This window comes from Diospyros lotus, chromosome 6, assembly GCF_014633365.1.
Source record: "Diospyros lotus cultivar Yz01 chromosome 6, ASM1463336v1, whole genome shotgun sequence".
Taxonomy (NCBI): Eukaryota; Viridiplantae; Streptophyta; class Magnoliopsida; order Ericales; family Ebenaceae; genus Diospyros; species Diospyros lotus.
This window is the reverse complement of record NC_068343.1, coordinates 25,290,657-25,314,067: the sequence shown is the minus strand read 5'-3', so window position 1 is coordinate 25,314,067 and position 23,411 is coordinate 25,290,657. Positions and strand designations below refer to the sequence as shown.

General features: G+C 40.2%; 2 protein-coding genes across 2 annotated transcripts; both read right to left on the bottom strand.

Moving 5' to 3' along the window:
* Positions 1–2,589: 2,589 nt before the first annotated feature.
* On the bottom strand, positions 2,590–13,612 carry LOC127804418 (uncharacterized). Its single transcript, XM_052341279.1, has 3 exons — positions 13,469–13,612; positions 5,525–5,577; positions 2,590–3,229 (listed from the first exon to the last, which is right to left on the bottom strand). Exons 1-3 carry the CDS (start codon positions 13,610–13,612, stop codon positions 2,590–2,592), a joined length of 837 nt encoding a protein of 278 aa, XP_052197239.1.
* A 1,007-nt stretch (positions 13,613–14,619) lies between these two features.
* On the bottom strand, positions 14,620–21,596 carry LOC127804417 (uncharacterized mitochondrial protein AtMg00860-like). Its single transcript, XM_052341277.1, has 2 exons — positions 21,491–21,596; positions 14,620–14,978 (listed from the first exon to the last, which is right to left on the bottom strand). The coding sequence occupies exons 1-2, from the start codon at positions 21,594–21,596 to the stop codon at positions 14,620–14,622; spliced, it is 465 nt and encodes a 154-aa protein (XP_052197237.1).
* Between the last annotated feature and the right edge of the window lie 1,815 nt (positions 21,597–23,411).

Genomic DNA, 23,411 nt, shown 5'->3' with positions numbered 1-23,411 from the left:
AGAAATTATATTCGAGAGTTATAATAAATGAGTGAAATACTTTATTTTCTTCTAGAAATTTCTTTAGGGGGGTGTAACGCCCCACTTTTCCAAATACACTACAATATGGAATATAAGCAAACATCACCTATGGGTGTTATGGAAACCCTTACCAATGGAAGCATTGGATCGAACCTAAAAGCTTAACCAAATCAGGTGGCGCGTGAGCTGTATGCGCCGCCCTTCCAACTTTGATCCCTTATGGTTTTTCGGCCCGTTCTCCCTCGTCCGGACTCCGATTTGACCTCCGTTTGAAGCCAAGTGCTCCTTATTCAATTATCTATCAAACCATGGAAAGAAATTAAAATTAACTTACTGTTTTGATACTGTTTGGCTCCTTTTACGGTGATAGTCCAAATTTTCCGACGAAGTGGTTCTTCAATTTATTTTTAGGCAGAACGTTTCCTCTCAAACTCACTTCCTTATTGCTCTTGATTAATGGTGATATTGTCCCTTCTAAGGGCTTGGTATTTATATGCATTTATGGCCAATCCAAGAGTGCCATGTGTCACTTAGATAAGGTTGTAATCATTGCTTTCGTAGGATCGCGCCACGTGTCCCTAGAGATTTGTGCCACTTCTCCCCCTTGCGACATGTGTCCTTTGAAACATGTGCCACCACATGTTAATTAGGTTTTTCAAGATTCCTCATAATTACTCATGATTATGTCTCCTAACTAAGTTAGCTTATTTGGTTTATTTAACTAACTAGTCGCAAGATATTCTTAAACTTCTTCCAAATAACTCTTTAGCCCAAAACTTCTTTGCACTTATATCCCTTGAGCCCTAGAACTCCTTAAACTTTTCCAAAATACCTTAGATGATGCCCCCTTGTGATAGTTTCCATGGTTTTTCAGAAAACCCTTCATTCGTTTCTCGGCAATTATCCCAGAACTTCATATTTATCCTTCGATTTCCAAGGAAATGTTTTATTTCTTGAACAACAATGCCTAGGAAAACTTGGGGTATTACATCCTCCCCCCCCCCCTTAAAAAAAAGATTTTGTCCCCGAAATTCCATCTCATTCTTCAAGACTATGGTGTCCCCATAACACCTTCCTCAAGAGATATCATCCCACTCCTGAAGACTCACATTATGATGGATAACGCACTTGGTTGGGCGTGCCTCACCGAGCATTGTTGCCCCAACTTTTGGCCTTAGGCATTTAAATTCGTCTTTGAAATCAAAGTGTCTCATCTGAAAATTGATATCAGGGTTTCGACTCATTCCCAATTGTCAACCCATGACTACACATTCGAGTATCCTAGAATATCTTTCCAGATCTGTTCGTCAGGTGAGAGTGAATCGCCAAGCTAACGACGTAAACAGATATTCCCTTAGGAATTGCTTTTACGAATGAATGGATGATAAGTCTCCACCAGCATAGATCCTTAGGCTACTAGAACAGGCTATCAAAGCAGGCTCGTCCCTACACTAGCCACTACGTTCACCCTCCCGAGGTGGTACTGGATCACACAATCCTTAAAAACTCTATCCATCGTCGCTACCCCGTATTCAAATCCCTCTGAAAGAACAAACACCTTAGGCAATCATGAAGACCTTGACCTTTTCACATAGGGCTTCCAAAGCATGCCCACCATTACATTATATTTGAGTTACAAGGGCAGAATTCAGGATAATCAAACTAGAGCCACTTGCTCACAATTGTTAGGGTGTACAATAATTTGCATACTAAATCTAAGGCTAGGTCAGTAACCAAAATAAAATTTCCCCTCCCCTAAGGCCAAGTATGGGAACCGCAATCCTATTGCTTGTTATTACGAGAAAACACATTTCCTAAGCAAGCTTATAACATGACACATGCCCACATCGGGGGAAAACATTCCATTCACAGTTACAACCTACCTCGACCCATGTATGCAATCTCAATTCCCATCACCCCTTTCCAAAGCCCTAAATTCCCAAGCCCACACAACATATTGCATAATAGTCATACCCCTAATACTGCCACTTCCTCATCCTCGAATCTTTCTAGAAGAACAAGTTAGATATAAGTCCACAAATGCAACCACAACTTTATATTTTGAATCCTCTTATTCGTTAAATTCGTAAGGGTTGGTTAACTCAAACGTCATCACCAGACACAATAATTCATAGCAAGTTCTAAAGCAACCTTGCCACGCCTTCCTTTTGCTCCTCAATTACATTTCTTAAAATCACAATCCATAACCAAAGTTACAATTAACACACATTGACTAACAATATTCCTTAACTCACAACTACCCAAGTTACTATTCGACATCCCTTATTCTGCCAAAATATAGGTTTACACGTCATATCACCATTCCCTAGGTGATGTGCTAATGCATGTGAATGGTTAGACCTGGGTTTGACTAACACTCACACTAATGCATCAAAGAGAAATCGATGTACCTTGAATGACCGTTGGATTGGTATTAGCACCTTCTCCTGTCAAACTGAACACACGACCCCGCTGCGGTTCTCAGCCTCCCTGGTTCGTCCAAGATTGATTGTCTTCTCTTCTTTGTGGGCAGTCCTTAGAGATATGGTCTGTCCGCTGGCAATTAAATCACACGGGTCCTTTGGGGCAATCCCGAGACATGTGGTCCTTTCCTCCACAAGTATAACATTTTTGATTCCCTCGATCACAAGGTTTCCCGGGATGGAACTTTTGACATCTGGGACAGTTCTCTTTGTGTTTGAAATTTTCTCCTCGAACCCCAAGATCATGCTTTTTCCCATGTTTCTTGTCCTTAGGTTCCCGAAATTCTGTTTTCAAGGTGTTCATTCGGTGGAGGTTGCTTTCCACAGTTAGGGCTTGTAGGACCACTTCAACATATGTGCGGGCTCCCAAAGAGCTCAATGCCAGCTGAATTTCCAACTTCAGTCCACTAAGAAATTTCTGGGCCTTTGCCTCATCCAAATTGTAAATGGGCATATACTTGATCAACCGAGTAAAACTATCTTCATACTGGGTGACGGACATGTCCCCAGTCTGTTTTAGGTTCATAAATTCCCGGCCTTTTTCCAACTTCTTACATAAGGGAAAATATTTAGTATTGAAAAGTTCCTTAAATTGCACCCATGTAACACCAGGCGTACCTTTCCCTTCAGGATCTTGCTGGGTCCTTTGCATGGTTTTCCACCATTGATCAACCTCATCCTGAAGCATGAATGTAGCACAACCAACCTTGTTCGCTTCCTCGCATCTAATGAAATCAAGGATCTTTTCAATCTGTTCCAACCAATACTCACTTTCACAGGGGTCGGTTCCTGCCCTTCCTCGAAATATAAGCGGGTTTTACCGCTGGAACTTGTCACTAACATCAGAGTTTCGGGGATTAACCAGACCTGCTAGTCGTGTCCCCTGTATGAGAGTGACCATACTCCCTAGGACTCATTCCATCTGGTCCATACGGTTACTTCCTCTTTGGTTTCCTTCTAGCGGTGGATTCTCTGGGGATGTTTCTATCCTTTCGTAATGGTGGTCCGGCATCTCCTCTTCTTGGGTGTTGTTCCTGTGCCCAAAGTTTCGGGTTCGACGAGTGTTTACCTTCTGCAGATAATCACACTCTAAAATTATGAGTTTAACATGCAAACTTTTATAGTAAAACAATCCTAAAATAGTCATAACCAATTAAGATGAAAACTCAAGGTTAATAAATTCTCAACTTTCCTGACTCACGCGGATCTAGCTGACTACTAATACAACAAATCCCACATACCCACATTTAGAAACCTTCACAAGGATTTCATGAACTAAGTGCCTACTAGACCTTTATCGCGTTCATATCCTTGACTCAGAAAATTTCCAAATTCCAAATCTCTGTGGAACGTTAAATTAGAAAGATAGTCTCTCACCACCTACAACCATTTAATAATTCTAATGAACCTCAATTTAAGTATTTACTTGTACCATTCTCTAACCTACTGATCCCACTCACCCATCAAATCCTCTATGTTCTTCAAACTATCATCTACTTTTTTTTTTTTCTTCACCATAAAGCCTTCATGGTTAGTTCTTCTAATATGGTAACAAATACAACTCGTAGAAAACTTTCACTATTACATATGTACATAGCCACTTCTAGTGCACCACTTAATTTGCACATGCCTAAACACTATCTTGTTTCTTTTGTACATATCCACAAGTCTGCATCCTCAAACAAAATTTGTTCCATAGGATAAAGTTACTCTTCCTTGTTTTCTGATCCTGGGGGTGGCGTAAGATCTCGTTCTTCAGGTTCCTCTTCACAACTCTGGTTTGTCGTTTCCCCCCACAGGGTCTAGGTATGCCTCTACCTCGCGTAGGTGGGTAATAAAAGTTACAAAATCATCATAGGGTCCCAAAATGCGAAGATCATTTCCAGCGTCCTGCCATTCCGGGGTTAGTAGGGAAATCAAATAGAATATTTGTAAGTCCACCATATAGGGATTCATCACATGGGTCGGAAACTGTTGTATAGTAGGGGTAACTAAATTCAGAAAATCTCCTAACTTCTCCCTCGGATGCATATATGGTCCTCCTAGTAACGTGGTCCATCCTCCCATGATGACACGCTGAAATTGGTTTTCTTCTATCTGCAGATCCATTCCTATCACAAACAAAGATATCTTCCAAAATTAGTCATATCATAACCCAAAATAACTCATATCACTATTGCATCTTCAAAGTTAATTAACTCAAACCCAAACCAAACTATTTATTCTAGCTCTGATACCAACTGTAACGCCCCACCTTTCCAAATACACTACAATATGGAATATAAGAAGACATCACCTATGGGCATTACGGAAACCCTTACCAACGGAAGCATTGGATCGAACCTGAAAGCTTAACCAAAGCCAAATAAAAGGGTTTCTACTAGATTTCCTTTACAAGTATAATAAAATCTCACGACATCTAATACTCTAAAAGTGACTCAACACATAAATCATAGGTACAGCTGTAGGACACCCACATACGCACACCTCTTACAATCTTGAGTACCCTAGCTATTATTACAATACATCATTGTGGTACAATTACATGGGTACGTAATAACTAAAAAAAAAAACCTAAAGCTAGCCAAGCATCATCTCCTTGCTCATGCTTGAACTAGAACCTGAAACACCTGGCACTTCCAACATACCTGGAACGACATAAACCAAAGTTAGATATTACATCTAGGTGAGTGAATCAAACAATAAAGTACATGCGTGTAGATGCAATAAGGTTATTATGAAATCCACCCCTGTGGTAGCAATGCCAAGGTGTTGCAATCATCTCCGCGGTCATCATAGTCACTCCTTGGCTCACTGTAAGAGCACGAGATCACCCATGATGTCCCAACAACTAGCCACAATCACCACAACGAACATGATATATGACAAAGTAGAAGGAAATGCATAAACAAGGGAAAATATGACATGTAAGCCACAAAGGCATGATATGCAAGCCAACACCCACACCCAATGAAGCCAAAATGATAGGGATATAGTAAAAGGATGCAAGAAACACTCACCTTGTTGGTTCAGAAGCGTTAAGGTACTGTTCATAGGGTTCAGGAATGCTTTTCTGCAAAAATAACATACTTTCGTAACTCAAACCTAAAATATTTTTACATAGGGTCTTAGGGATAAATTTAAGGGCCAAGACTACAAAATTTGGGGCCAGGGGGGCCTCTCATGCTACCTCACGCACTGGAGGAAGGACCCTAACGCGTTGTACTCGCAGTAGTCAGGTGGCACGTGAGCTGCACGCACCGCCCCTCCAGCTTTGACCTCTTGTGGTTTTTCGGACCGTTCTCCCTCGTCCAAACTCCGATTTGACCTCCGTTTGAAGAAACGCCCTCCTTTTTCAATTCTCTATCGAACTATGGAAAGAAATTAAAATTAACTTACTATTTCAATGCTTTTTGGCTCATTTTACGGTGGCGGTCCAAATTTTTCGACGAAGCGTTTCTTCACTCTATTTTTCGACAGAAATTTTCCTCTCAAACTCACTTCCTTTTTGCGCTTGATTAATGGTGAGATTGTCCCTTCTAAGGGCTTGGTATTTATAGGAATTTATGGCCAATCCAAGAGTGCCATGTGTCACTTAGATAAGGTTGTAATCATTGCTTTCGTAGGATCGCACCACGTGTCCCTAGAGATTTGTGCCACTTCTTTGCCTTACGACATGTGTCCTTTGAAACATGTGCCACCACATGTTAATTAGGTTTTTCAAGATTTCTCATAATTACTCATGATTATGTCTCCTAACTAAGTTAGCTTTTTTGGTTCCTTTAACTAACTAGTCATAAGATATTTTTAAACTTCTTCCAAATAACTCTTTAGACCAAAACTTCTTTGCACTTATATCCCTTGAGCCCTAGAACTTCTTAAACTTCTCCAAAATACCTTAGATGATGCCCCATTGTGATAGTTTCCATGATTTTTCGGAAAACCCTTCATTCGTTCCTCGACGATTATTCCGGAACTTCACATTTATCCTTCGATTTCCAAGGAAATGTTTTATTTCTTGAACAACAATGCCTAGGAAAACTTGGGGTATTATAGGGGGGAATGTAATACCTTATGTTTTCATGAGGTTACCACATAATTTAAGTGAGTTTGAAATACCGAAAAATGGGTTTGTAAGGGCAACAAGTGATCGAATTAGTTACAAAGAGTGCCTTAGAGCTTAGATACCTAAGGAAAAAAGGTATGTTATTGACAAGCATCTCAAGGCGAGATTTATGATGCTGAAAGAAAGCAAATCAGAGACGATTTTTGGTATAGTTGTGAGTCAGCCTAAAAGAATGAATGATCGTAGTCAATGGAACCTTGAGTAGGCTCTAACTTGTGAATAGAACAACTCTTAAGTGGTTTCGGGATGAAACAAAAAGGTTTGTGATCAAAACATATATTCAGGCTTAAGTACAAATTATTAATTTTGGCTAAGGGTGGTCAAAATGATAGTTTTTTTATATCTTCGGGGATGAGAGGAAGAGCTTGGAACTTATGGGGCTTAGTGGAATTGTTGAATAACTCAAGGGATTCAAGGAAAGGGCCAAAATGGAAAAGAAAGAAACTGGGGGCTAAAGTGTAATTTTTGAAAATGTTGTACGCATAGCATGATTGAACTGTCGTTGCATGCGATGGCCAAATCCGATGATGGGACTGCTAGATCTTTCCAGCGCATGGCCACCATCATCCTAGGAAGCTTGTGGGTGACACAATAGCCTGTGATTGGCGGAGGAATGGCCGAATTTCACCTATAAATAAGCGAGGGTTTCGGCTAAAAATGAAGCACAAATTGCTTGAGTTTGAGGGTGATTTGAGAGAAACTAATAAGGGGTTTTTGTTCCTTGAGCCAAGAGGGTAAATTCTGGAAAGTTTGGGATGATTCGGGGTAGAATCAAGTGGGTATTAAGCTTCACTAAGAAACACAAAGGTCGTCGGAGACAGATCTTTAAACGCCCGATCGAGACATCTCCGGCCATTCTTTCGAGCATTCAATGGTGTATTCTTGATCGGAACAAATAGTAGGCCAAGGTTGGAGGAAAAATTGACCATCAGATGAGGTTCTAAGTTGTCGGCGATGAGGGGAAGATTGGAGAAGACAAGGCGCATGCATCACACAAGCGAGTTCCACGAGCAGCACATACGCTAGCTTGTTAGGGCGCGTGAGGTTCAAGTCATTTTTGAAATTTTTTGAATATTTTTAGAAATATATTCTGTGATTTATGGTTGTGAAAAAATTGAAAAAATACTTAAGGAAGTATTCATTTTGTAATTTTTGAGGAGAAAATAAGGAGAAATATTATGAAAAAATTAGGAAAAATAGATATTGATATTCCTTTGAATAAATATAATGGCTAGGGATCATTGAGGCTCAAGGTTGAGTAATAGTATGTTTGTCACGATAATCGAGGTCGAGCATAAATTTCAAGAAATCCCAAATTTAGTTCAAGGTGGGACTCCGACACCCATAGTTCTATTTTGTGTGAGGCTTCTAAACTCCAAAGTATATTTTTCTCTTCAAGAGACTCTTATTGCATGAAATTAAGTTGCATATATGAAATATGTTTTCCTACAAATATATGCTATTGGCTTTCAACTGTTGCATTTATAAAATTCGTGTTGTCATATTGTTATACCTATCTATTTCTCCCCAAAGGCAAAAGTCTGGATATCTCCCGAGAGGTGTTATGTGTGCTCCATCGAGAAAGCTGTCGTGGGGAAGACCGTGAGTCTAAGGGACAACGGATGTAGTGATTACATGAATTCTATGAGGTTGGGCCGAGGTGGCATGGTTAGGGACCTGACAAGAGGCGCTATGCATGCACCATTGAGAAAGCTCTCATTGGAAGAGGCTGACGTGATCATGAGGCACTTTGGAGTAGTCCTCGTTGTTTCTTCATACGTTTTGCACCTATTCATGCATTTATATAAACTGTTTGGAGTTCTCACTAGAAGAATTATCTTCTAATTGGACTATCCCTGGAATATTCAAATGTTCCAGGTTCGACAAGCGATTCTAAGGGAAAAGAGATAGTTGAAGAATAAGCCTTTTTTTTCCGTATGTAGCATGTTTTAGTATGTTCTTAAGTTATATATGAAACCTTCGTATGTATTTGGTTATGTTTAAGACGTTCAATTATCGCTTTCGAGGGACGATATCCATGTAATATGTTTTATAGACGTCTTGAATGGTTTCTCAAATGATAAATAAAGCGTTATGGTTATGTATAATATCACGTTCGATCTAGCTTCTGCATTTGTAATTATAACACCTGTCTTACCTATTTGATCGTTGTGTTTGATAGGCTGAGAAGGTGAAATTGGGAGTTTTAAGAATTGAAAGTTGTATATCAGTGGATGTGGTGTAAAAAAAAAAAAAAAAATCCTAAAATCTGAAGTTATAACATGCTCGAAAAATTTTTGGGTGTTACACTAAGCCATAACACAAAAGCATCCGTAGGCATTATCGCTGAGTTCCAAATGTCCCCTGCCCTTATCATCTTGATCCTAGTTGGCCTAGAAAGGTCATAAGCCTTGGATAAACATAAAGTGTCCTCAAGTTCCCAACTAGAGAGAAGCTGAATAGCAGTTGCCACTAATCTCTCAGAGCTGCAAAGGGAGTCTTTGATAGATAGGATTCTTTTTGCAAAGGGAGTCTTTGATAGATAGGATTCTTTTCATCAGTAGGGAATCATCATTTCTTGATGATCTCTTCCAAATTGACCCTTCACAAAGATAAACGTGATTGACCCAATGAAATCAAAGGGAATCCATTTTTGGTGAAAGTTCCATAAAGTTTTGATAAGGAGGGCAATGTTCCAGCTTTTTAGATCCTTGAACCCAAGGCCTCCTTTTTTCTTAGAAAAATAAACCTCCTTCCACGCCACCAAGGCATATTGAAAATTCCAAAGAAAGGAACGACATAATCTAGTAATCTTATTAATAACAACAGCTGGAACTGATAAGATCAACAGCCAAAAGCATTCTGCCCCTTGTAAGATAGCTCTAACCAATTCCACTCTACCTTTATAGGACATAGGAACACTTTTCCACCAATTAATATACGCTGCGATTTTATCAATAAGAGGAACAAAGTGATTAATTTTAAGGTTCTCGGTAGCAAACGGAATCCTCAAATAGCGAAAAGGCATCTGGCCATGCGAGAAATTGGTTACCCTCAGTTATTTTTGTTATATTTTATTTTGCTACAAAAGTCACCCACTAAGGGGTAAAAGTGTAAGGGTGTGAAATCTCAAGTCAATGAACAAAGTCCATCCTCTACCTATAGTTAAATTGGTTAAAATAACTACTCCTACAAGCTGAACCCAGAAACATATATAGGCCACACAAAACATGAAAAGAGCAATAGTACATAAGAACATGGCCATCTAAGACCAACAAAGGGCAACTTAAAACCCTAAGACCATTTGCAACCCTCGACCAAAATGAATAGCAATTGTCGTTGCCATAATATTCCTTAATAGGTCATTGATGACCGCTTACAAAAAAAATGGCAATTAGATTTTGGGGCTAAAAACTTTGTTGGCTGAAAGAAACATCTGCCTCAACTTGTCAAACTACCATTAAACATAGCAGGCACACTCAGCCCGTCTTTAAACATTTTTACAATATCCATAGAAAGCCAAAACCTTTACACCAGTGGTGGATAACCACCCTTACTTTTGTTTCACAACCAACAAATTCACGTCCCCCTAACAATGAGAGATGCAAAAGGATAATTGGGAATAAGGATGAGACCGATAACAAACAATGGTATAAGGGAGATGTCAAGTTGATGTGGATTACAACCAAAAAATGGAGTAAAAAATACATCTATGCAAAATAAAGCTCGATAAGAAGGAAATGTATATGAAGGAGAAGACTAAATGGGTGGTCAATCACTCATACCATGAGTAATGCCTTAGCTGAATGACCATCCAACAACCAACAAGAAGAAGAGGATTAGATGATGGTGCTGGTGATAAAATGATTAACAACAGTAACAAGGACAAAAGCAAGTGATGTAACACCCCAGATTTCTTGAGCGTGTTATAACTTAGGATTTCGGGAATATAAAAATTTTTCATATCACAATCGCTGTCATACATCACACAATATCCCAAAAACCCTAATTTTCACCTTCTCAACTTAACAAACCCTGTAATCGAATGTCTAAGACAGGTGTTAAAATTTCAAATGCGGAAGCTAGATTGAACCTGATATGGTTCACAACCATAACACTTTATTTATCATAAATAAAATCGTTCAAGACGTCTACAAAATGTATTACATGGAAATCATCTCTCGCAAGGGATAATTGAATGTCTTAAACATATCCAAATCCTACATAGGTTCGCACATGAACATAGATATGATAAACATGCTACAGGCAATAAATTAAGCTTATTGCTCAGCTACCTCCTTTCCCTTAGAGATACTCGTCGAACTTGGAACGTTTGAATATTCCAAGGATATAGTCCAATTAGAAGATGAATCTTCTAGTGAGAAACTCCAAAAAATAGTTTATATCAATGCATGATCAAGTATAAAACGTATGAGGAAAATAACGAGAACTACTCCGACGTATCTCATGAACATGTCAACCTCCTCCAACTAGAGCTTTTCAATGGCGCACGCATAGCGCCTCTCAGGAGGTCCCTAACCATGTCACCTTGGCCCGACCTCATAGAACTCAAGCAAGCACCACATTCGTTGTCCCTTAGGCTCACGGTCTTCCCTACGAGAGCTTTCTCGATGGCACAGGCATAGCGCCTCTCGGGGGATATCCGACTTTTGCCCTCGGCCAACAACAAATAGGTACAACAGTATGGCCACACGAATTTTATAAATGCAGCAGTTAAAAAGCCAATAGCATATATTTTTCAGAAAAATACATTTCATATATGCAACATGATTTCACGAAGAGAATAACAAGAGTTTACGTATAAGAACTTCATGAAACACATCTCATGCAATAGAAGTTTCTCATAAGAGAATAAAAAATAAGATTTGGAGTATAGGAGTCTCACTTTGTTGGTTTATCTCTTGGATTGTATGATTTCACTACAAACGGCCTAGGTTTCTGCAGAAAACACACATCTTAGTAAACCTAACCTCAAATATTTTTATATAGGGTTAAGGGCCATTAAATTAGGGGTAAAACTAGAAAAGTTGAAGAAAAATGTGGCTCTCACTAGCCCTCATGCTCCTTAGAAAGGTGGGCCACACGCCATCACACACAGCCTTTTTCCGGCGCGTGTAACTCACGCGCTGCACAGCAGTTTCGGACAACTTCGCCTCGGCTTGGTTTTTCGGCCATAACTTCCTCATTTTAACTCCGATTCGACTCCCGTTTGAACCTACGCGACCTTCTCTTTCCCCTCTACAAGATTATCAAAAAAGGGACTTACTTGGATTTTTTTATGATTGATTTTGGTAAATTCCAACGAAGACCCGCAACTTCGATGAGGCTCGTTCTCTGCCGCTTTCTTCTCGCCTTCTTGCAGAACTTTCACCCCTCTCTCTAGAGAAAGCTTCTTCACTTAGAGTGCCTCACTCCTTTAAACTCCCTTGAATGATTTGAGAACAACGCATGGTGCCTATTTATAGATTACTTGAACTAATCACCTTATGCCATTTGTCACAATTTAAGACATGGACTCCAAAGACTCAAAGATATAATTGAATGGCTTTTAAAATCCAAAGATAGAATGAATTTAACTTTTGAAATCCAAGCTAATACCCCAAACTTCTCCCAAATGACATTTTGGCCCTTATTTCAAGTCCTCAACTTTAATATTTTACCACATAAGCTCCTAATTTTATCCTTATTTCGTTTGGATAATTCTTTAATTACAATTACCCTCAAACATCAAATTTATCGAGATACTTAAAATCTGAAAATTAATAACTCAAAATTACTGGATATGTACGATTTCCGAGTAGCCCTTACCATCATTCGATCTTTTTAGGTTACAACTTAGCTTTAACTAAAAATCGTCTCTTATTTTATTTCTTTCAGTGTCATAAATCTCACCTTGAGATGCTCGTCAAAGATATACCTTTGTCCTTAAGTATCTGAGCTCTAAGGCACTCCCTACGGCTGATTCGGTCACTTATTTCAAGCATATTTTTTGATATTTTAAACTCACTTAAAATCCGTGGCAACTTCACGAAAATATAGGGTATTACATTTTGCCCCCCTTAAATGAATTTTGTCCCCGAAATTTGAAACGTACTCGAAATTATAATTATCGCATTCTAGAATACAATTTCTAGAAGAAAATATAAAAATTTCCTCCTCTATTTCCATTTCCTAGAACAAATGAGGATATTTCTTCCTAATTGTTTCCTCAAGTTCCCATGTTGCCTCATCATCTGAGTGCTTTCCCCACTGAACCTTCACTAACGGGATCTCTTTATTCTGCAACACTTGAGTTCGGTAATCTAAAATTGCTCCATGTGACTCCGGGTACGTTAAGTCATTCCTTAGATCAATTGTCTCCACTTGAACTCCGAGAGTTGGATCTGGCACATGCCTTCGAAGTTGGGAGACGTGGAACACATTATGAATCTTGGATAAGCTAGGCGGAAGCTCCAATCGATAGGCTAAAGGTTCGACTCTTTCCATAATCGGATATGGTCCTATATATCTTGGCTTCAGCTTTCCTTTACCGCTTCCACGCATCACCAAATGCTGGGGTGACACCTTGAGATACACTAGATCCCCTACCTTGAACTCTAGATCCCTTCTTTTTTGATCAGCATAGGATTTTTGTCGGCTTTGCGTAGCTCGCATCCTCTCTTGGATTATTCATATCTTATCGGTAGTCTGTTGCACAAGCTCGGGCCCCAACATCTGACGTTCCCTTACTTTAGTCCAACAGATAAGCGACTTACACTTTCTTCCATACAAAGCCTCATAAGGAGCCATCCCGATGCTGCCATGGTAACTATTGTACCAATGGCAGATGCTCCTCCCAATTTCCTCCAAAATCAAGGGCATATGATCTTAACATATCTTCAAGCATTTGAATAATCCTCTCCGATTGCCCATCAGTCTGGGGGTGATAGGCGTACTCAATTTCAGCTGGGTCCCTATGCATTCTTGCAAACTCTCCCAAAATCTCGAGGTGAACCTCGGGTCTCGATATGAAACTATACTTATCAGCGCATTATGGAGTCGTACGATTTCCTTAACATATTGCTCTTTGAATTTTCGTACCGGTTGATTCATCCTCATAGGCAGGAAATGCGCTGAATTTGTCAACCTGTCTACCACCACCCAAATGGAATCATAACCCCTTCGACTCTTTGAAAATATTATCACGAAATCCATAGTGATATGTTCCCATTTTTATTCAGGAACTTCCAAAGGTCTCATCAACCCTGTGGGTTTCTGGTGCTCAATCTTTACCCTTTGGCATATATCACATTGTGCCACCCTCCTAGCCACGCTAGCCTTCATCCCAGGCCACCAGTAGATTTCTTAAAGATTTTGATACATCTTCGTGGCTACCGGGTGCACGGTATACTTAGCTCTGTTGCCTTCATCCAAAATTTTTTGCCTTAACTCCCGAAGGTTTGGCACGTACACTCTACCCCGAAACTTGAGAATGCTATTTCGCATTTCAAAATTCGAACTCTTGGGTTGGCCTTGCTCGTCTACCTATAGACGTATACGCTGGTCACTCCCACTAGCCTCCCGTATCTCGGTCTCCAGATCCAGTTGAATCGCCAGGCCAGCTACTAGGACAAAAGATCCCTTCGGCACTACACTCACCATAATCAGGCTAAAAGCCTTAATCAGCAGCCACTCTTGGGCTATCAACCCGGCCATAATAGTAGGCACAGTCCTACTCAAAGCGTCAACCACCACATTGGCACGCCCCGGGTGATACAAGATGGTGCAGTCGTAGTCCTTCAGGAACTCCATCCATTGTCACTCCCTCATGTTCAACTTTTTCTGTGAGAACACATACCTTAGACTTTTGTGGTCCGTGAATACATCAAATGTCTCTCCATATAGGTAGTGCCTCCATAGCTTTAGAGCATATATCACCGCTGCTAACTCCAAGTCATGCATTGGGTAGTTCACTTCGTGCCTTTTCAACTAGCGTGATCCATATGCGATCACTCGACCATGCTGCATCAGTACACAGCCCAAACCAACCTTCGAGGCATCGGTGTATACAACAGATCCATCGGGCTCACTAGGCATTGCCAGCACAGGTGTCGAGGTCAGTTTGTCCTTAAGCTCTTGAAAGCTGTCCTCGCACTTGGCAGTCCATTCAAACTTGACCTCCTTCCGTATGAGCTTTGTTATAGGTGCAGCTATCTTCGAAAACCCTTCCATGAATCTTTGATAGTAGCCTGCCAATCCCAAAAAGCTTCGCCCTTCGGTCACACACGTCAGCTGCTTCCATCCTCGAACAACCTCAATCTTGGTTGGATCCACTGAGATTCCTTTGGCTGAGATCACATGCCCAAGAAACGCCACTTGGGATAGCCAGAACTCGCACTTCAAGAACTTGGCATACAATTGGTGTTTTCTAAGGGTTCCTAGCACTATTCTCAAGTACTCCTCATGGTCACTCTCATTTGAAGAATACACCAATATATCATCTATGAAGACGATCACAAACCGATCCAGGTAGTGTTTGAACACCCTATTCATAAGATCCATAAATGCTGCTAGAGCGTTAGTTAATTCGAATGGCATTACAAAATACTCGAAATGGCCATACCTTGACCGAGATATCGTCTTCGAAACATCATCTGGTTTAAATCTCAGCTGATAATATCCAGATCTCAAATCGATCTTCGAAAACACCTCACTCCCTGCAGTTGATCAAATAATTCGTCTATCCTTGGGAGCGGATACTCGTTCTTTACCGTGGCCTTATTTAGCTGACGGTATTCAATGCACATCCTTAGACTCCTGTCTTTCTTCTTTACAAATAACACTAGTGCGCCCCATGGCAACGTGCTTGGCCTAATGAGCCCCTTATCAGTCAACTCCTGTAGCTGACTCTTCAATTCTTTCATCTCCGTCGAATCCATTTGGTATGGTGGAATTGATATCAGTTGGGTTCTTGGCACTAACTTAATTGAGAACTCGATTTCCCGAGGTGGAGGTAGTCCCGGTAATTCTTCCGAAAACACGTCATCATATTCTCGTACCGCTCACACCTCATTGAGTTTCGGTACCTCTCTTTCTTCTAACTGAGCATAAGCTATGAATCCATGAGCTCCTTGGCTCAACAACTTTGCTGCCTTCATTGCCAAAATCATCTTTACGAGCTCGGGGTCACCTTGTCCCCAAAATTTGACCCACCCTCCCTTGGGTTTTCTTATGGTCATTATCTTCTTAAAACAAGAAGTTCATCCCTAAGATTACGTCGAAGTCATATACTTCTAGCATAATCAGATCATCCTGGAATCGAACATTACTGAGGCTAATTTCGCATCCCCTCACCATTTTTGAGAACTTCATACTTTTTCCCATAGGTGTTGAAATCACCATAAGACACCCCATAGACTCGGTTTCTACTATCAAACTCTTATCTAAAGCATGCGATATAAAAGAATGAGTAGAATCTGGATCTATCAATGCATGCACAGGAGTATCCAAAATGAAGAGAGTACCTTGGATAACTGTAAGATTCGCCTCTACGTCCTCCTTGGTCAAATTATAGACTCGCCCCTGTCTGTTCCCCTTTCCTTCTTCAATCTTTAACTGCTGCTCTTTCTTCTTCAGGTAATTCCTCGAGATGTGCCTATGCTGGTTGCAATTGTAGCAAATCACACTCATTGGTGTTACTGCTATGGCTTTACCTTCTTAGACCATTCCCTTCGAGCAATTTCTGGAAGTATGCCTAGGCTGTCCACAGGTGTAACAAACAATGCTTTGGCTATCGCACCTCTTGCCCGGGTGCCTCTTCTTGCATTTAAAGCATGCCTTGCCCTTTTTCACGATCTTTCCATCTCGAAGTCCCAAAGTCGAGTGGGATTTCTCTGATTGTCCTCCACTTTGAATCTTCATGGCTTTTAATTCTGCCACTCGCGTCATATTCTCCTTGGCCGTCATAGCTTTGAAAACTATATCCGTATAAGACTCCACATGGACCAAGCTCATCAGCTGTTGAAATTTGATTCGCAAGCCTTGTAAGAATTTTCGTCCCTTCTCCACATCGTCCATGCCGTACAGCGGCATATACCTGATTAACCGCAAAAATTCAGCCTCGTATTGGGCTACAGACATATTTGGCCCTTGGCATAAGTTCATAAACTCTCGAGCTCTAGCCAACATCTAGCAAGTGGGAAAGAATTTCCCGTTGAACAGTTCCTTAAACCGTTACCATGACATCTGGGGTGCCTCTCCCAATTCTACGTCTGTCGTTAACCCCTGAGATCCTATCCGGTTAGGTATTGCTTGTTGTATAGACCTCCACCATTGGAACACTTCATCTTCCCGCATATAGGTCGCACACTCGACCTTGTCCTAATTTAAGATTCTCAATCTTTGTAGGATCTTCTCGGTCTAGTCCAACCAGTATTCACTGATTGTAGGTTCATCTGCCGATTTTCCTCGAAACATTGGCGGGTTTTGTCTTTGATACCTCTCCAAGGCATTTACTCTTCTTTGCTCAGGCTGCAACTCCAAAATTCGCCCAGCCATACCTTCTAGGATTCTCTCGATCATATCAATCCAGCCTTCACAGAGGTCAGCTCGTGCATCTCTTTGACCTCTCACACCACCTCCTGGGTGCGGGTTGGTGTTGCTTTCTTCACCATTGTCTCTCTCGCGCCTGTTCCTTCTTGTATTCACCATCTAGCAAAAAGACAGGGCGATCTATTAAATCATCACGACATGGTTCAATTCAAATTGAATAAGCAACAAGACTATGCTACTAAATATTTCAAAAAAATCCTAACCTAATTCCCAAAACTTATTGTGGCTTTACTCATCTAGTCACATGCGAACTTTTTCTTAGGTTCGCTCTGATACCAACTGTAACACTCTAGATTTCTTGAGTGTGTTATAACTTAGAATTTTGAGAATATAAAAATTTTTCATATCACAATCATTGTCATACATTACACAATATCCCAAAAACCCTAATTTTCACCTTATCAGCTTAACAAACCCAATAATCGAATATCTAAGACAGGTGTTAAAATTTCAAATGCGAAAGCTAGATCGAACCTGATATGGTTCACAACCATAATACTTTATTTATCATAAATAAAATCGTTCAAGACGTCTACAAAATGTATTACATGGACATCATCTCTCACAAGTGATAACTGAACATCTTAAACATATCCAAATCCTACATAGGTTCCCACATAAACATAGATATGATAAACATGCTACAGGCAATAAATTAAGTTTATTTCTCAGCTACCTCCTTTCCCTTAGAGCTACTTGTCGAACCTGAAACGTTTGAATATTCTAGGGACATAGTCCAATTAGAAGATGAATCTTCTAGTGAGAAACTAAAAAAAAACAGTTTATATCAATGCATGATCAAGTATAAAACGTATGAGAAAAATAACAAGAACTACTTCGAAGTGCCTCGTGAACATGTCACCTCTTCCAATGAGAGCTTTCTCAATGGCGCACGCATAACGTGTAACGCCCTGCTTTTTCGAGCGTTAAATAACTAATGAATTTCGGAAATAATTTTTTTTCAATATAAACCATTTCCCAACAATCCCGTTTTACCTTCTCAACACACTAAATAAGAATCAATAAGCTAAGATAGGTAAACATCATAATTGCGAAAACTTAAAATCGAAACCTAATATGGTACATACCTGAATTCACCTTATATTATATCATAAAGAATCCGTACCATATATTACATCATCTTCTCAAATATAAAATACATGGAGATTCCATAAACATTCTAACAAGACTAATAATCAATAAAGCATAAGCTAAAATATATCCGAATCAGCTCGCTGAGTCCATTGGCCACGCCATCACGTGCCGTCTCATCTCAACCTGCTCTTTGCTTAAGCTGTAAGTCCAAACTGGAACGTTGAATGTTCTAGGGCATAACCCATTGGAAGATGAAACTTCTAGTGATGGTCCAAAATATATATACGAATGCATGATGCATAACATGATCAACTTATGCCCTTAATATAACTTCCCAGGCTCACCAGCCCGGCACAGAATCCTAGGCAAATCCTGAACCTCTATAGGATAAGGCTAACGTTATTCCATCATTGCCCTAGGGGAATTACTGCTACACTCTTGGGGCGAGATTCTATTCCCACGCACAAATATCAATGTGACAATAATATTGTGCCATGCAATTATCACGACTTTCCATGTAATATGACAAAATGAATATTGCATTCATAAGTAGCATGCATATATAATAATCATATCGTAAATATAAGTTCTTCTGAGAAAATCACTTACAAAACCATGTTTATGATAAAATTACTCACCTTTGCCCAAAGATTTAAGACACCTCAAAAAGCGCGTATCACCTCGATATTCGTGCCCTACCTCAATTTTCGTGTCAACTCTCAAAAGTTGCACCCATCACATCATCTTGATCACCTCAATCATGGAGAACATATTTAATCACTATATATTTCAATATTCCTCTTTTCTCCTATTTTCCTTCATTTTCTTCCATTTTTCCTTCTAAAAATCCCAATAAATACCATCAAGACTATTTTCTCGAATCTAATTCCATAACAATTCATAATAGACTATGAAATTCAAGGGAAAAATACTGAAATTACCCGGATGTTGTGTTTTCACCCAAAACGAGGCTCTTTGGTGCAAAAACCGAGACATCAGGAACCTGAACTTCAAAACTTTTTGCACGGACCCCCATAAAATAATTTTTTGAATTTTTTTGAAATTGTTTTCCAAATTTTTCGAAGGCCCCACGTGCCTGCACGCACCTAGGGCAAGTGGCACGCGTGAAGCACCAGCGCGTGACCAACACACGCTGGTCGTCTTCTCTGGACATCTTTTTTCGGTGACGGCCGATTACTCTACCCCTCGATTTGAAATTCTCCAGAAACGATCCTCAGGCCATGGGTAACAAAAGCCCTATCCTTTGGCGGCTCAATTCGTTCAATACGACCCTTGATTTGAAGCCTCAATTCTTGTCCCCATTCGGCTATTGCGGAACCCCTATTTATAGTGGTTTTTGAGCCTTCAAAAGTTGGAGCTCGATCAACCCAAGTCCCACAAAGTCTCTACCTCCCTTAGATGGCCTTAAGACCCACTGAAAGCACTCCATTTTTGCCGTTTTAGTGGACAAACTTTCGACCACTTTTGGCCTAAAGTTGGCCCGATTTTGACGCCATTTTGGCCACTTCTTGGCTAAAAGACTTGTCTTGCCCTTGCCCCGAGGCCCCAAGCCACTTCCTCGTGTCTCCCATGGCCAATTTCGACGATTGGAAGGTTGGTCGGCCATGGATGCTTTGGAGGTTTTCTTGAATTTGCACTTTGACCCCTCAACTTTGGTTTTCTCACTTTGACCCATTTTCACACAACCCCTCAACTTTACATAATTGCATTTAAGTTTCTCAAGTCTTAAAACATCAATTTGACCCTCGAAGATTCCAATAAATTATTGTTTTGACCTCCCTCTGGTAATTTTAGAGAACTGCACTTAGGCTCGAATATCTGTTTTGGCCTTAAACCCTTTCGTTTCTTCCTGAAACAACTAAAAGGTTGTTCCTTATGAAAAACCGAAGCCCCCTCAAGCTTCCGTTAACTTCCCGGAAATCGTCTATAATAATTCGGTATTGCAGCCTAATTGGTAGTTGTATTTTAGCTGTACCGAAAATCGTTCCCGATCTTATTTCTTTTGGCACCATAAATCCTATCGCGGGGTGCTTGTTAATGCCACATCATTTTCCTTTGGCATCTTGGCTCCAGGAGACTCCTGGTAGTTGATTCGAACATCTATACGGTAATAAATTTCTGTTATACCCTTCATTTATCCTTAAATTCCATTTTTGCCCCCAAGATAATTTACCTTTAAGTCCTTTAGAATTTCTCGGGTATTACATTCACCCCTCCTTAAAGAAATTTTGGCCTCAAAATTTTCATCTAATCATTAAGGTAACTAAGACAATACATAGCTCATTACCTGAATACCTCAAATCAAATGTCCATTTAGTCCTTGACAAATACTTTCGTTTGCATTCCTTACACGTCCGATGCCTACAAGCATGCCCTGTCATTTACATAATTTCCTATTATGTCTCTTTACAGACGACCACACATCTTCCAACATCCTAGGCACGCACATCCTACCCCGAAACTTTTAAGAATGCCATCTTACATCTCAAAAATCATAACCCTTGGGCTGACCACAATCATTAATTATAGACAATAACACCCATCAATCACACATGCTTTTTATATCTCGATCACTAGATCCAGCTAAATTGTTAGGCCAGTGATAAAGATAAACGATCCATTTGGCACTACGCTCATAGTCAGCAAGCCAACAAGCCTCTAACATCTGACACTCATAGCTATCCACCCAGGTCATGCGTTGCCACCTCACGGCCATGCCCTGAGTCTTATTATAGGCACAACTATTCCGAAGTGTCCTATCATGATCTTCTGACAATAGCTTGCCAAAACATCTTATTTTGAAACATCTTAGCATTCTATTTCGAAATCTAATTCCCAAAAGTTTTATTTCAAACCCCACGTTGCTCCATGTTTCAAAATATAGGGTCAGGACTATAAATACCTGAAAAGCCCTGAATTCAAATTTCACGTGTCCGGATAATTTTTTTCTTCTTTCCAAAATCTCCGGAATAATAAAACACTTTTTTCCTCATAAAGAAAATTTATTTTTCTTCTCCTCTTTTTTTTTTTCCTTTTCATTTCTTTTCTTTTCTTTCCTTTTTTCTTTTCCGTTTTTTTTTTTCTTTTTCTTCCTTATTTCTTCTTCTTCTTCTTCCTTCCTTCCTCTGCCGACCCTGCGCGCGAATAGCCACAGGCCACCGCTGCCTTCCAGCGTCACTGCAACCTCTATCAACCGCTGTTGTCCACTTTGCAACCACCTCCAGAGCCTGCTCCGCCATCTGCCGTGAGCCACCATGCGGCTTCTTCGCGCCCTCAGTAGCCGATCGCCATCTCTGACGGCCCAAACGGTCATTTGTCGGCCAGATCCGGCCACCGCCACCACTACTAGCTACCTCGCACAGCCACCAACCACTGTCCAGCTTCCCTCGGCCACCACTGCGATCGTCACTGTCCCTACTATTGCTGCCAGATTTTAGTCGATTTGACCCAACTCAGCCCGACCCGACCCGACTCGATCCGATTCAGGTTTAACCCATACCTGATTTGACCCATACCTGATTCGACCCATTAGATCTGATCCGTATCTGATTTGTTTAGATTTAGCCAGATCCAGATCTATCATGCGAGGCCGATCTCGATGTGGGGCTTGCCTAGTCTTAAATAGAGGATGCACTCCACAATACATCTTTGCCCCTTACTTCCGTCGTGAGGATGGTACTACTCGCTTTGCTGCCATCCGTGATGTTTTTACTGTCAGAAATGCCGTTAACATCCTAGGCTACCCGTCAGTGACCGATTTTGGGCTGTTGATACACTCTTCTTTGAAGCTCAAGCCCAGTTTCAGGACCCCTTCTATGGTTGTGTATCCCACATTCTTACCCTTCAGTAGCAAGTTAGTGATTTTCAAGCTTATCGAGCTTATTTGCAAGATTTACTCTTTGTTACCTATCCTGCATATTCTAAACTTGTCCCAGATTGGTCTCTCCTACAACCCGATCAAAATCCAAACTGGAGCTCTAATCTTCCTACTATCCCAGAGGACGTCTCACTCCCAAGTTTCCTAGATGCTACTCTTCTGTCTTACCCTGCCGAAGCCAACAGTAGCCAGATGCCACCCCCAGATGACATCAATGAGCTGGGACCTGTCGTGTTTGGTAACCATCATCGTCATTGAGCATCGACCACATTATTAGTTTTATGGTTTGCCCTTTTGTTTTTCCTTTGAGTAATTGTATGGCTTGATCTCCTGTAACTATTTTGAACACATGGAATGAATATTATGCTTTTGGGTACTTTAATGTTTCATTCCTTTGTCTTACCCTCAATTTCATATTGATCATAAAATATCTGTCTCTTACAACTATTTAATAATTCATCAAATCGAGATAAAAATTATCGGTTCTTAATTATTACTTGATAATTCACATCCTTAATCAAGTCACACATAGCTAAGCATCCAATAACCTTAAGCTATCATTGGCAATTTCATTATTAAGAAATAATCTTATTAAATCTTTCGAGAATATATCTTGATATTTTTCATTTTTTCCACTGACAGCAAGTGCCTATACCTCATATCAATAGGCTTCTTATTTTCATAACTTACTGACATCATTTTAATGATTGTCTATCTATACATCTCTCAATTCACCTACCAGGGCTAGACTAACCATCTTAGCCATGTGAGAGTTCCATTATCTAAAATTTGAAAATCTTGGATCGCTTAATCGATTTAGGTTTGCAGCTTCCCCTACTGTGACCCTGTCATCCTGACACATCTACCATCACTTGATTTCCTCGATCCCGTCATCCAATCCTTATTGGATTTCTTCATGAAACTCTAAAGTTCCATCATGAATCCTTAGATCCTCAATTAGTTCTTTTAAGAAATTCCTCAAGAATCTCAAATCATTTTATCTCCAAAAAATCTCAAATCAGATTACGATATCTGATTTTAATCACTTATTGTGAACTCAATTTCTTTCTAACTATGGCTCTTAATCTACCATTTATCATGGCGCTTTTGAGTTCTCTTCGTCGGATCGACCACTGACAACTTTACTTGATTCCGCAGGTCCATTTGGCACCCTGAA